General features: G+C 30.0%; 2 protein-coding genes across 5 annotated transcripts; both read left to right on the top strand.

The window, feature by feature from the left end:
- Positions 1 to 1,050: 1,050 nt before the first annotated feature.
- LOC101511748 (ABC transporter G family member 22) lies at positions 1,051 to 10,955 on the top strand. Of its 4 annotated transcripts, XM_027332273.2 has the most exons (12): positions 2,074 to 2,144; positions 6,556 to 6,626; positions 6,732 to 6,786; positions 6,939 to 7,032; positions 7,194 to 7,429; positions 7,657 to 7,812; positions 7,957 to 8,140; positions 8,348 to 8,656; positions 8,817 to 9,104; positions 9,183 to 9,467; positions 9,556 to 9,663; positions 10,287 to 10,955. In XM_027332273.2, exons 5-12 carry the CDS (start codon positions 7,230 to 7,232, stop codon positions 10,500 to 10,502), a joined length of 1,746 nt encoding a protein of 581 aa, XP_027188074.1. In that variant the 5' UTR covers positions 2,074 to 2,144; positions 6,556 to 6,626; positions 6,732 to 6,786; positions 6,939 to 7,032; positions 7,194 to 7,229; the 3' UTR covers positions 10,503 to 10,955. The 4 variants fall into 4 exon arrangements, with proteins under 4 accessions (XP_004494278.1, XP_027188074.1, XP_027188076.1 ...); XM_004494221.4 differs by lacking the exons at positions 6,732 to 6,786; positions 6,939 to 7,032 and adding an exon at positions 1,051 to 1,276 and having other exon boundaries at positions 1,777 to 2,144; XM_027332275.2 differs by lacking the exon at positions 6,939 to 7,032.
- Positions 10,956 to 12,263: 1,308 nt separating this feature from the next.
- LOC101511416 (cell division cycle 20.2, cofactor of APC complex-like) lies at positions 12,264 to 14,706 on the top strand. The gene is made up of 4 exons (XM_004494220.4): positions 12,264 to 12,594; positions 12,686 to 12,961; positions 13,146 to 13,415; positions 13,773 to 14,706. Exons 1-4 carry the CDS (start codon positions 12,499 to 12,501, stop codon positions 14,496 to 14,498), a joined length of 1,368 nt encoding a protein of 455 aa, XP_004494277.1. The 5' UTR covers positions 12,264 to 12,498; the 3' UTR covers positions 14,499 to 14,706.
- Positions 14,707 to 15,744: the final 1,038 nt, after the last annotated feature.

Genomic DNA, 15,744 nt, shown 5'->3' with positions numbered 1-15,744 from the left:
CAACCATTGACACCATAACCATTTATCAAAGCATTCCACGACGATGTATCTTTTTCATTCATCTCCTCAAAAAGCAATTTAGCTTTTCCAATTTCCCCACATTTTGCATACATATCAACCAAAGCATTACACACATGAACATCTTCGCACACATGAACATTTTCTATAAACAATAGAGTTGTACGTCTTTTTTTAGTAACTTTCAAATTATTTAAAGAACTACTTATTATTATTTTTTCAAATAATTTTTATTTTGTTTCAAAATAATATTTATAATGTGTCTAATATCATATTTAAGCATTTTAATACCTACATACGTAAATTAATTTTTTTTGTACAATTCTCAAGTCAAATCTATTTCATACAATTTTGAGTTGGTTCATGAACCAAGTGAGTTAGACTATACATATATGGATCAAATTCAATTCATTTATTTAGCAAGCTCAATTTTCAACTAAATTTTGATTCATTTGATTCAAGAGTCAAGTTCAATAAGTTAATTATCAAATCGAGTCTCGAATTATTTTTGAGTTGGTTTGTTATTTAATAACTTAAGAGTAATCACACAAATAAGTTAAACATCATATATAGAGATAACAAAAATATTGTATCCATTTATTTTTAGAGATAAAATTCACGATTAACACAAGACACATAATTTAACGATTATCAAAAGATAAAATAAATAAATCTTTTTAACTATCATCAATAAATGAATATGAAATACAATGATAGTTATATCTATAAATATATGTATTCCTTAATTATTTAAGAAATCACAAATATCTATATTCCTTAATAAATTAATAAAATTACTAAGTTTATGTTATAACTTCTGTAAAAAAACAAGTCCCTATTATAACATTAATTGGAGAAAAAATTGTGAAATAATTGAAAATACATCGATATATAAATAATTAATATAATTAAAATATTAAATATGACTTTGTTTTTTCAAAGGAGTCCTATATTATTGGGAAATAATGATTGTATCATAATGTCGAGTTCAGTACTTATCACAAAGAGTCACTCAATTATTATATGAGTAGACACAACACAAATACACAATTACAAAGATCAACCATAAGGATAATTTGGTAAATGAGTCGCATGCATCTAGTGTCTTAACTGGCCTTTTATATAGAGTTAGCTCCACATGATTGGTATATGCTGTCAGCTAGATCTATTCCATTTTCATATAATAATCCCGCGAATTTCTTCTCAATACTATACTATACTGTCTTCCTTTGCTCCTCATTCCTTTCTCACAAAAACGGTAAGCCAAATCCAACCATTCACTTTCTGTTACACACCAAGTTAGTTATGTTTATAAATACTTTTTCTTGTTGTATGATACAACGGTCATCAAAATAATTAAATTTACTTACATAATTTCTTTTAATCTAATGGCTCTTACATGTTGCATCATACAATAGTGTATAAGATCCAATTTTTTAATCAAATTTTTCTACCTTGTTGTCGAACACTAGCCATTCAAAGTGTCAAAACTAGCTATAAAAAAGTTGAATTATCTATACGAAAATTAATTAAAAAAAATGGTAGCTATCTATTAGTGATCACACAAAGCTTAGAGAAAAATTTCCTTCTCTATAGTCTCATTCTATATAGTTCAACATTTTCAATTAGTGATAATAGATAAAATATGGATTCATTTATGTCACACCATTTTGGAACCCTTCTTAATTTTTTAAACAAGTAGTTAGAAATATATATATGAAGTGATTTTTAATTTGTTGGTTTAATTAATTTTATTAGTGGTGGCATGGAGGACGAAAATTATTCAAAGGGAATAATGAGAACACAATCAGATCAACTAGTAGAGTCAGTGGTAGCATCTTTAAAATCGCCACCAGGATCAAGTGAGTCAATACGCGGAGTGGTGGAAGGTGGTAGTGGGAGTTTGATAAGGAAGTCGAGCAAGAGGGCGTCGCCGAGCGGAAGAAACACACACATAAGGAAGGCAAGGAGTGCCCAAACTTCATTGAAAGTTGATTTGGATGATGTTAGTAGTGGTGCTGCCCTTAGTAGAGCTTCAAGTTTGGGACTCTCATTCTCTTTCACTGGATTCTCTATTCCTCTTGATGAAATCTCTAGCTCCAAACCATTCAGTGATGATGATATCCGTAAGTTCATTATAATTTACTTCATCTTTTTGTTTTTTACTGAAAATTCAATTCATCTATATAACTCTTTATATACTTGTCAACATTAATCTTATTCTGCAATTATGTTATAAATTCAAATTAATTTTAATTTATTCCTTGTTTATATAGAATTTAATTTAACAATTTAATAATAAAAATAATGATAATAATAATAATTATTATTATGCTTTAATTATTTAAAATATTTTATTTATAAATTTATTACTCTTTAACAAATCATGTAACTGAACTTTATATATAGAGGATATCGACTTTTAGTGTAATTTTTTCCTTTTAACTTTATAATTAATTTAAATTATTTATTTTAACAATTTTGTATTCTTTATCCAATTAAAGAGTGAAAAAATGAAACGAAAAAATGCGAGACCGAAAAAATTGGACACATGCGCACGATAGTGTATGTGTTTAAATATTAGATTAACATTTGCAGATATAGTTTTAAATAAAAAGAAAAAAGAGATGATATAAATGAAAGTGATGAGTGAAAAAGTTTTGAGGTACGGAAGGCTTTCGCACTCCATTTTCAAGATGTTCACGAGTTTGATATGATTGACATTTCATGGTCACTTTTAATTTAAGAACAAAAGGTTACACAATACATTTTCTTGTGTGGCAATACGGTAACCACAACATATACCTTTGTACGTGGAATAACGTTAGCTACTATCTTAATGATTATTTTTTACAAGCAAGTGGAGTATATAGCTTCTGTTTTTTTTTTTTTTTTTCATTTTAAATTTTAAATATAAACTTTATTTACATTGTTTTGTACATATATATACCTTTGTGTTTACTAATCATTTGGTAAGCTTCAGTACGTCAATAATTATATATATAAGATGTTGATTATATTGAATAACATAATAATAAAACACTAAAGACAAAAATAAAACTTGTATTAATACTTACATATAATGTTGTACTAAACATAAACATGATCTTTCATGCTGAAAATATACAGGGAGAAAGTTACTAATTTATAAAATAAAAATTGGAAAGTATAGCAGCACTTGAATGAGCATCATTTCTAAAATTTTGGGGAATATTCTTTGGTATCGTAAAGTTTTAACTAAATTATCTTACACCCCACAACTATTTATTTTCTTTAAGAAATTTAATTCATTAAAGATAAAAACTATCGGAGAAATGACAAAAAGAAAAAGTTATCGGTGAAAGATTATTTTTTTAAAACAAAAATAGAGTATAAAGACATTACATGATTAATATGACTTCTCAACTATGTTGACATTTAAAACCAATTATTTATTATTTGAAGTACTCAAAATATTTTTTAGAAAATAAAAAGAAAAATATAAGATATTTGAGGGAACTATACTAAAATTCAAGAAAATAATCTATAAAAACTATTGATTTATTACAAACCTTACCTGAAAAATCCAGAGAAATAAAATCAAAGTGACGGAAAAAAATAGTGTAGTAAACATTTACATAAATAAATAAAATCTATATTCAAGAAGATCAATAATATTTCTATAAAAAAAAATATTTGAAATAATATAAGGAAAAATATTTCACTAATAACTATTAATATATATGAAGTTCCAAATTAACAATTATGTTAGCAATAAATTGACTGTCTTATCTAATAATATGAGATATAATAAATTTAATCATTTTAACTATCTCAATGCAATGAAATCACTTATTTTTAATAGACCAAATAATAAGATTATGATTCATGAAAGTCCGACTATAAAAAATGTAATATATTTTTGTAGACTATTTTAATAACAACAATAATTTCAGGAAACTAACATGCAACATGATATTCTTAAATTCACATTAAATCAACTCAAAGTAGCAACAAATTTTGTCACTAATTATAACACTACAAGCTGCACGACCATAACAATCATGTACAACTCTATCAATTTTATATTTAATCCAACAAACTTTAAAGAAACTTATTAGAAAATATTAAAAGATACGTGAATGTATCTTAGTTGGGTTGGGTCCAAACCAACCAACCACCTCTAACTATAAATCCGTGATTAACGGTAAAAAAGAACAAGTGAGTCAGAGTGGTTCTACAACGGAAAGGGCCAAAACAGTGGCAATGATATTATGTTACTGTCCCAATGTGCTTTTCCTTAAGAGCCACTTGTATGATCCATATTGCTATCTATCTATGGGCTATGGTCCCCCCCCTAGTCATACACCTAATTAATTTTGGCAATCATCGTTTCATGTATTTCCCCTCTAACGTCCGATTCATGGGTACTATTTTGTTTGTGTGGGGTACATGGATAACAATTAGACTAATAGTCAATCACTACCCTCAACAAACAATGGACTAATCAAGTAGACCTAGTTGCTCCATTCACCCATGTTTTAATATAGTGTAGGCTGTAAACTCATTTTTTCCCACCATTATTCTCCAAAGCATCCAATTTGTATTTCGATTGGTTATTTTTAAATTAAGTAATTCAAATGTATATACGAGATTTTTGAAAATATTAAAGATATGTTTGTTTTGATAAATATAATAAAGAGAGAGTAAGAGGAGAGAAAAATATAAGAGAAATTGTATTTTCTTAAAAAAAGAGAAGATAGAATGGTTAAAATGTAGATCATACTACTTTTTTTAATTTTTTCATCGAACAAATGAAAGAGACAAAATAATTTTTGTTTTCGGTATATACCTGCTGCTCATTTTAGTCATATCTACTGTCCATATTAGTTAATGGTTGCCATGTTTTTATTTAAATTATTATATTATTATTATTATGCAATTACACTTTTAAATTATAAATTATTATATTATCATGCAATTACACTGTAATGGAAACGAACAACATTCGATGGTTGGGCAATATATGCGGAACTCAAAGTAAAACTATTTAATCAATCAAACAATTAATTTACTTAAATAAAGAAAATGGAAATTTGTAGTGGATTTAATAAGTTAATTATATTAAATTAAACAAATAACTAAATTAATGAACTTAATACAAAAATATTTTAATTTAAAGAATTTATTAATTTAATTAAAATTAATTAATTTGATTCTAATGAAAAGATGAGAAATTCAATTAAAATAATATGTTTTATAGTTAAGGGCATTTTAGTATTTTTAAATATAATTAGATGATTTCTTCTCACTTTTCATCCGACCAAATAAAGAGAAGAGAGATAACAATTCTATTTTGTTTTTCTATTATACAAATCAACTTTAAATTTTCTTTATTTTTCACATCTTTCTCTCTTTTCACGCTTTCTCTTATCTATTTATCTCTTTTTACTATTTATCTATTTTTACGCTCTTTCCTAGTTCCCTCAATCAATCACACCATAAGGGTGGGAAAAAAAAACCATACTAAATAAGTAAATCTTTTTGACTCAAGCTAGTTAGTTACCCAAATTTAAAATGGAATGACGTTAGTTTGGTTCATCGGACTTCCAACCAGCTTAGTTTCAATATCTTTGGGACTTTTTTAAAAATTATTGAGTAAAGATTTTAATAATTATTGTTTAATTTAAAAATTATTAATAAAGTTATATTTAAATATGTAAACTTAATAGAAATAAATACATTAAACTAGTTTCTTTAATAAAATTTTTAAAGTTTATATAAATTATTAATTTGGTTCAACTATAAGAATAAGACTTAAATTTAATTATATTTAATGTTAATGTAAAAAAAACAGTTGCACAAGCTTCCATTGTATCTCAAAAAATAGATTATTGTGATAACTTAATAGATCAAAGTGATAAAAAAAAAGGGCCAGGTTGGCCATATATCCCATAGTGATTGTGTCAACCTTAGATATTTGAAGCCAACTACAAACAAATCAATTATGATTTGGTCCAATTATGTAATCGAACTCGTTAAATAAAAATGTATGAGATTAGTTCATTTGACAACTCTAATTAGAGATATGATAAAAATCTGTATAGTAGATTAGGCGTGAGTAATTATAAGAATAAATAGGTTGAAATATAAATATATTTTATTTTTTAGGGACAAGAAACATACATTATTTTATGAGATATATTAGACACATATATTTATATATAATGATAATCCATCATAACATGTGAATACCGTACCTGTATTTTTAACTGCAAAACGATACGATCCTTCTGAAGTTTCTTCAAGTATCCATGTGCTAGGTTCTTATAAATGAACATTTTTAGATATGTATATTTGTCCTACTATTCTTGTTGAAGGACCACATACTCATGAACTAGCATTTTCATTGAAATCCTACTAATTGTAACTACGTAAACTAATTACTGGTAGAGTACATATTTTAACATCTAGTACTGGTCATTCATTCATATAAAAATCGTTACCATGCATACATATTTTTTTTTTATTAGAGATTAATTACAATGTATGTTGCAGCTGAGGATATTGAAGCTGGAATTCACAAGCCAAAGTTTCAAACGGAACCTACTCTGCCAATATATCTAAAGGTAACAACATTTAAAGTGTGTCCTACTATTATATATAGTTCATTCCTTGCCTGCACCTAGCTAGAGCATTAGTTTGATTTAGTGCTATGTATTTAATTTGGGCAGGCAATGGTGAAGCTACATTTAACGATCAACACCACAATTATAATAACATAGTCAGGTTCAGTCTTGTATATTAAGTTTTATTACATGTGACCTACCTCAATGTACAAGACTAATTAACCAAATATGTACCTAGGTGATAGTATTATATATAAAAACATTTATATACTTGCTTTGATGAATGTTTTTTGATGCCTGCAACTGCAACAGGGCATCAACACATTCATTAGTATTTATCAAACGCTTAAAGACTTCACCTAGGTTCTGCCTTGGAACCCATCATAGGTTTTGCTGAGAAACAAGGGTATGAAAATTAATTAATAGTTAGAATTTAGATACAATTTTCAAATTATTATAAATAAATGCTTAAGTGTATTGAGCTTCTACATATAATTTTTGTGATTTTTTTTAACTATGTTACTTAGATGAGTCTACATATAATTTTTTTTATGGAATAATGTGCAGTTCACGGATGTGACATACAAGGTAGTGATTAAGGGTATGACAACAAGTGTGGAGAAAGACATATTGAAAGGGATCAGTGGTTGTGTAAATCCAGGGGAGGTTTTGGCATTGATGGGTCCTTCTGGAAGTGGAAAAACATCTTTGTTAAATTTACTTGGTGCTAGATCATGTCAACCAACAGTTGGTGGTTCTATCACTTATAATGACCAACCATATTCCAAGTTCCTTAAGAGCAGGTATTAGTAATTCTAATGTTTTCATAAGTTATCTCACAGAGATTATAGAAATAAGCTGGAAATAACTTTAGAACTTGTTATAAGTTGTTTTTATAAATTCATTCAAATAATGTTTATTTATATAGATAAATTCAAATAAGGCAATCTAAATAGGTTTGAATAGAGCTTTTGAACGTGTCATAAATTGTTTCGGTATGTACTTACAATTTGAAGAATGAATTTGACAGGATTGGATTTGTGACACAAGATGATGTTCTGTTTCCTCACTTGACTGTGAAGGAAACATTGACATATGCAGCTCGTTTAAGGTTGCCAAAAACATTAACCAGACAGCAAAAGGAAAAAAGGGCTTTAGATGTTATCTATGAGCTAGGCTTGGAGAGGTAAATTATACTATTAAAGTTTCCACTAGAATCTCAATTATTATTACTATTATGAGTAACTAAGTCATAATCATGCATGGAAAGAACATAGTGCAGTTTAATATATATAGAATTATAGACAAATACTTTTGTATGTGAAAACAGGTGCCAAGACACTATGATAGGAGGTTCATTTGTTAGAGGAGTATCTGGTGGAGAGAGGAAGAGGGTTTGCATTGGCAATGAGATCATTATCAATCCTTCTCTTTTGTTTCTTGATGAACCAACATCTGGTTTGGATTCTACAACAGCCTTGAGAATTGTTCAAATGCTACATGACATCGCTGAGGTATTTCTTTTCACTCTTCCTCTTCCCTTTGAGACATTAACATTTAATATAAGGTTTTAAATTGCAGTTGCAGTTGCATCACAATTGTTTACACCGTAGAGAATCACAGTCAAATACTACTCATACTACCTTAATCACTCACTTTTTAAATATATAAATAAATAATATTTTCGCCATCACTCACTTTTTATGGTCTTATCATGTCAGGCTGGTAAAACTATAGTGACAACAATTCATCAACCATCAAGTAGACTCTTTCACAAATTTGACAAGTTGATCCTTTTGGGAAAAGGGAACTTGCTTTACTTTGGAAAAGCATCAGAAGCAATGGACTACTTTGGATTTATAGGTTGTACTCCTCTAATTGCAATGAATCCAGCAGAGTTTTTATTAGACCTTGCAAATGGAAACATGAATGATATTTCTGTACCATCAGAGTTAGAGGATAAAGTGCATATGGGAAATGTAGAAGTTGAAACATCCAATGGAAAACCATCAGCTGCAGTTGTACAAGATGTAAATAAAATCTCAACTTTCCATTTTTTATTATTATTCTAAAAGTTGTATTGATAATGAGAATGTTGATTGCAGTGCAAGTTAACTTATATAGCTAATTAGAACAACTAACTTCTAACTAGTGTAACTAACTTTTATATCTTTGATAAAATTTTAACAGTATCTGGTGGAGGCATATGAGACTCGAGTAGCGGAAACAGAGAAGAAAAAACTAATGGATCCAATTCCACTCGACGAAGAAGTGAAGTCTAAGGTTTATTCGCGTAAAAGACAGTGGGGAGCAAGTTGGTTTGAGCAATATACAATATTGTTTTCAAGAGGATTCAAAGAACGTAGGCATGAATATTTTAGCTGGTTGAGAATAACACAAGTTCTTTCCACTGCTGTCATATTGGGGTTACTTTGGTGGCAATCAGATGCTAGCAACCCAAAGGGTCTTCAAGACCAGGTAAACTATTTCTTAAAATATCGGAGTTCGGTCCTTAAATGAAATAATTATTAATCAGACTTTACTTATGTATTACAGGCAGGATTGCTTTTCTTTATCGCGGTGTTTTGGGGATTCTTTCCTGTGTTCACAGCAATATTTACATTTCCTCAAGAGAGAGCAATGTTGAATAAGGAAAGAGCAACAGATATGTACAGATTAAGTGCATACTTTGTGGCTAGAACTACAAGTGACCTTCCACTAGACCTTGTATTGCCAGTGCTTTTCCTTATTGTTGTTTATTTCATGACTGGTTTGAGACTAAGTGTGGGACCCTTTTTCCTTAGTATTCTTACAGTTTTTCTTTGTGTTGTGGCAGCTCAGGTATGTATTGTAGTAATTTAGAATATGATGTGTAAGTAAATAAATAACAGAATGGACTTGTAATTAGTTACTGGTGATTATGAAGCAGGGACTTGGACTTGCTATTGGAGCTACACTAATGGACTTGAAAAGGGCAACAACTTTGGCTTCAGTCACTGTCATGACTTTCATGTTGGCTGGGGGATTCTTTGTAAAGGTAAATTTTAATTATTTAATTGATATACATATCGTCGATGTAAATTTCGTACACTATCAATTAATTATAATTGTCAAATCATAAAAAAATCTAATTTTAACCGTAATTATTTCTAAAATCAGATATAAATTTGTTTACACTAAACTCTTATAATGTCAAAATCGTGTTTTCTTGAATTTTGATATTTTGGTTGTGTTTGATTTGGAAAATAATTATTTTTTAAAAAATATAATCACTTTTAAAAAGATTGGATAGATTTGTTACATATGTTTTTTTCAAATGACAATATGAAATAATCTAAAAACTAGTTTTTGAGAAGTTGATTTTAGTAACTTTAAAAAAAAACAATTATTAAATAGATTTTTTTATTAAAAAAAGTAATTTTCACTACAATAGACAAATATTAAATAACTTCTCATTTCTTTAAAAATCTCTAACAAATAATCTCTAAATTATTTAACATGAAAATCACTTTTTTTTTTAGAATGTATAACAAATGCCTTTTCTCATTTGAGCTAAAAGGACTAGTTAAATGTTTTTTTTAAAATGTTGAAGATATTAAATTACTAGTCCAATATTGGTATTAATGAAGTAATTGAAACATATGCTACTAAATTTGACAGAAAGTGCCCATATTTATATCATGGATTCGGTACCTATCATTCAACTACCACACATACAACCTATTGCTGAAGGTACAATATGAACATATTACACCAAGCATAAATGGAATCAGAATTGACAGTGGTTACAATGAAGTTGTTGCTCTAATAGCCATGGTTTTTGGTTACCGTATATTGGCATATTTTTCTCTACGGTGGATGAAAATTCAACCTTGATCTTAAAAACTTGGAGGAGATGCACTTCCTCTGTATTAGAAGTAGAAGGGTGATATTGAATGACGGCTCATATAATTATATCATATCATATGACTACCAAATGGAAAGTGCTAAGCTTTGTTTGGTTACATCTAATCTTGTTTTGTTTATATTGTATTTCATTTGCCATTTTCAAATAACAAAAGCACGTTCAATGTTATCAATATCAGATTCTAGAGTTAGTTTTTTTTTTTTTTTTTGGAAAAATAGTAAACTATTTAGGTTGAGTAGTTTAAATGTGAAGGGAGAGATAATGGATTTTGTTTGGTTGAGTGAAGTTGTCTCACAAGGGAAGACAAACAATTTTATCTGGAAAAAAAGTTACATTATATGTCTTCGCAATATGCTCAATGTTAGCATGAATATTTTTGTTATTAATTTAAAGTTTCATCGAAATTATATGTTTTTCTTCAATCCACGGGTATGTACCTCTCATTTTGAGTTAAAAAAGACAATTTAATTTTGTTATTTTTATAAATTTTGTTAAATTCGTAGTTATTTTATGTTATTAACGTGAATGTTGTAAGTTTATTTGTAAATTCTTCATTATCAATTTTAAATTGTAATATTCTCTATCGATCTAATTTCTATCAATTTAATTAAATGAATATCATTTTTAATAAAAAAAAAATCATCTGAATTTAAGACTTAAAAAATATATAAATGACTTCCAATATATTCTATTTGTTTGATGGATTCATTTAGTAATTTTTTTAGAAAGAGCTAGGTTGGAGATTGAGTGATTATTACATATTAATATATTGGTTTAATTGCAGTTTTGGTCCCTTTATTTTAGCTGAATTGCGAAAGTAGTCCTTCCGTCTAAAACTTGATGAAATTTCATTTTTTAAAGCTATACTACACCATTTATGATCATATATTTTAGGTATAATTGTTGCAAATGGGATTTTGAGACATTGTGTGACTTAAATAAATGCAAAAAAAAAATAAAATTTCATCAAGTTTTGAACTAAAATTCTGTTTGAGGGACCAAAACTGGGGAGAAACAAAATGGGGGGACTACTTGTGCGATTCAGTTAAAATAAGGGGACTAAAACTGCAATTAAGCCTAATATATTTAATTTAAAAAAAAATGATGTGTACACATATAGTCCACTTTAAACCCTTGTTTCAAAGTGTTTCTTTGTAGAGGTTATTAGTTTTCATTGAGCGAGTAAAAACAATTTTTTGTCAAACATAGAAATTAAAATAAATAAACTTCTTAGAAAGATTAAAATTAAATTATCACAAATTTATAAGACAAAAAATAAATGTCCATGTAGGTTATTTTCATATAACCTTTTATGAGTAGCTTCATTTAGAACTTCTTGCATCAGTAATATGGAACATTTTTATGTCCCTGTTTGAATAGGTCCATCCCTGTTTTACCCCTCCTATTTTATTTTCATTTTAGGCAAGTGCTTTGGGGCTCTTATTTAGGGGTGTGAACTGAACTAGAGAAAAGAAAATTAAAAAAAGATATGTATATATGAGTAAAAAGATACGTATATATGAGTAAAAAGAGATAACAATTCTTTTTTGGTCAACATACAATAACAATTCTAATAGAAACTGTCCAATCCCAGATTTGGGCCCAAGCCCAAATATAGAAACACTTGTTTTTATCCATCGCAATACAACGTCACTGAGTGAACATAGGGTATTTCCGTCAAACCACATCCCAACGGCTACTTCCATATAAAACGAACCCTTCTTTGTATAGAAAAACCATAACAGTGTTTCTTTTTCAAATTCGCCGATTCATTCATTCTTTCATTCTTCTCTCTCTTTGCGTTTCTTCTTGACCATCTTCAAGCTGAAACAATCACGCAACACAACACGCTTCAATTCATTTCCTTATTATCTCCATTTCTTCATTCAATTTTCATTATTTCCGTTTTAATTCTCTGAATCTCGCTTTCTTTCTTGCAGGTTTCTTCGATCACCGTCATCATAAATGGATTCAGGATCGTGGAGTTCTTCTACAAAGACCAAATCCCGTTCCCCTTTCCAAGAACGCTTCCTCCACAGAAAGAATTCGTCTCAAGATAACGTAACACCAAACCCTATCCCTCGTTCTTGTCTTTATTTTTTTTCCCAATTCAGAATTTCTCAATTTATGTTTTCTTTTTTTGGTGAAACAGTTGGATAGGTTCATCCCAAATAGATCAGCCATGGACTTCGGTTACGCTCACTACATGCTAACGGAGGGTAGAAAGGGAAAAGAGAATCCAACCGTGACGTCACCATCTCGGCAAGCCTATCAGAAACAACTCGCCGAAGCCGTAAACATCAACGATCGAACACGAATCTTGGCCTTCAAGAATAAGCCTCCAGCGAAAGTCGAACTCATCCCTAGGGATATTCTTTCCCCTCCTCCTCAATCCAGATCATCCAAACCGAAACGACACATTCCTCAGGTAATGAAACTATGCATTGTGTATTTTGGGTATTAGGGTTTCTGAATTATTATTATTATTATTATTATTATTATTATTATTATTATTATTATTATCTGTGTGTTATGGTTTCTAAATTACTATTATTATAATTGGATTCAATTTGCGTATTTTGAATGTGTTTGTGAAAATGATGATTTTGCAGAGTTCTGAGAGGACATTGGATGCCCCTGATATCTTAGATGACTTCTACTTGAATTTATTAGATTGGGGTAGCGGTAATGTCCTTAGTATTGCCCTTGAAAGTACAGTTTATCTTTGGAATGCTTCTGATAGTTCCACTTCAGAACTTGTCACTGTGGACGAAGATCAAGGCCCTGTCACCAGTGTTAGCTGGGCCCCAGATGGTCGACATCTAGCAGTTGGTTTGAACAACTCTCATGTCCAGCTCTGGGATACCACTTCTAATAAACTGGTAAATATCACAATAAAAAATTAAGCGTTTGTTCTTGTGGTGCTGTTTGTGTTGTTTATTCATCATACTATAGTGCTGTCTGTGTTGTTTATTTATCATACTATGGCGCTGTTTGTGTTGTTTATTCATCATACTATGGCGCTGTCTGTGTTCTTATGGTGCAAAGTATTTTTACTCGCATGATCAAAATACAACATTAACTCTCTTCACATGCCCTAGTTTGGTAGTTGATTGGAAAAAAACACAAACATCATTCTTTGTATTGTCCTAAGTGTTTTTAATCATTAGTTGTATTGTTTCAAACTTGAAGTTGTTCTGAATGCTCTTGCTTGTATGGCTTGATTTTGGTTAATGCAGCTGAGGACATTGAAGGGTGGACATAGAGCAAGAGTGGGCACACTGGCTTGGAACAGTCATATTCTGACAACAGGGGCAATGGATAGTAAAATAGTAAACAATGACGTTAGAGTGAGATCTCACATTGTTGAAACTTACAGGGGACACAGCCAGGAAGTGTGTGGGCTCAAGTGGTCACCCTCAGGAACACAATTGGCAAGTGGAGGAAACGATAATGTTGTTCACATATGGGATAGGTCTGTGGTTTCTTCAAATTCACCTACCCGTTGGCTTCACAGGTTTGAGGAACACAATGCTGCAGTGAAGGCACTGGCTTGGTGTCCTTTTCAGGGAAATCTATTGGCTTCTGGTGGAGGTGGGGGTGATCATTGCATTAAGCTGTGGAACACACACACGGGTGCGCGCTTGAATTCTGTTGATACGGGATCACAGGTATGTTCTCTGCTGTGGAACAAGAACGAGCGTGAGCTTCTTAGTGCACATGGTTACACTCAGAACCAGCTTACCCTTTGGAAGTATCCTTCGATGGTGAAGATGGCAGAGCTCAACGGTCACACCTCGAGGGTGCTGTATATGGCGCAGAGTCCAGATGGATGCACGGTGGCATCTGCAGCCGCAGATGAGACACTGAGATTTTGGAATGTCTTTGGAACCCCAGCAGCAGCATGCAAAGCAACACCAAAGAGAAATAAAGAACCCTTTGCTAATTTCAACAGTATCCGTTGAAGATACATACAAAACTAAATGTATTAAAAAATGGTAGTCGGTAGTTTTGTATTAAAAAATGATTATTTAATTTTTTAAATTGTATTATGGGTTTAGTTTTTGTAGGTACCCAGATGTAGATTTAGATACATACATTTATACTGTAATCAAATGTATACATTCATAAATACAGAATTTGGAATGAATGTGATTGGATTTTTTATTTTCACTTTGAGTTTTTCATCTTTCTGTTTTTTATGTTTTGGAGAAATCCCGATAGCTTGTAGTATGAGTCAAGTGCATGGATTTAGATTCTATAACTTTAAAGTCTTTACATTTCTCTGTATTTTCGCCAACTGTGAAGCATTCATGATAATGTTATGTTCATTTACTAAATGAAATCACAGTTAGCTTAAATGCAAGGAAATTCAGGCTTTCCAAATTGGGGAAATTTATTGAGGGTCTCTATATATATTTTTTTGGCAAACGTTGTTTGTATTATTTCCTATGTCCCTTCTCCAAACCACCTTATCACTCAACTTCAGCCACATTTTCGCTCTTTATTTCTTTTAACAACTTATAATTGTTGCTTTAATATTACCATTTTTTTTATCTTCAAGTAGGAGGAGGGGTGTGGTTTTTTTGTTGTGAGAAAAAGCGGTAAAGGTGCATATTTCAAAATAACCAAAACTGTATATTTTAAAATAACCAAAACTGTAATTATCTATCATATTGATAGAGTGCAGAGACAGAGACAGGAAAAAATAGTTTTGGATAATTATAGATTTGGTTATTTTGAAATATGCACCTTTTTTCTCACAACAAAAAAACACCACCTCACCCCTCCTGGTATCCAATTATCTACTGACATTGGCCCTTTCCTACCCCTTCAGCTTTTGCTGCCACTAGGGAACATATTGTGAAGAAGAAGACCCCTTAACTCTTTATTTTAACAAAAAAAACAGACAGTGATCAGATTTCTTCTAGAGTGCCTTGTTTCTTGCGTTGTGATTTTTATGGGTAAGAAATATTATTTTTCTTTAAATATAATTTTCACATGAGTTTTATTTAAAATTTCTATTAGATATATTTATTATTTTTAAATATATTTTTTAGTAATATTAATAGTTGGGATTAAATTATCCAATAGAAGTGTATGTGCTCCTTATTAGTTTGTATCTTTCTTCTACCTATATGATATTATCTCCAAAACCTCGAGAATTTGTAAACATTCCTCCCCATCAGATCAAACTCTTGAACCATCTCT

The sequence above is a fragment of the Cicer arietinum genome, chromosome 3, assembly GCF_000331145.2.
Source record: "Cicer arietinum cultivar CDC Frontier isolate Library 1 chromosome 3, Cicar.CDCFrontier_v2.0, whole genome shotgun sequence".
NCBI lineage: Eukaryota > Viridiplantae > Streptophyta > Magnoliopsida > Fabales > Fabaceae > Cicer > Cicer arietinum.
The sequence above is the reverse complement of the archived record's forward strand: the minus strand, read 5'-3'. Positions and strand labels throughout refer to the sequence as shown.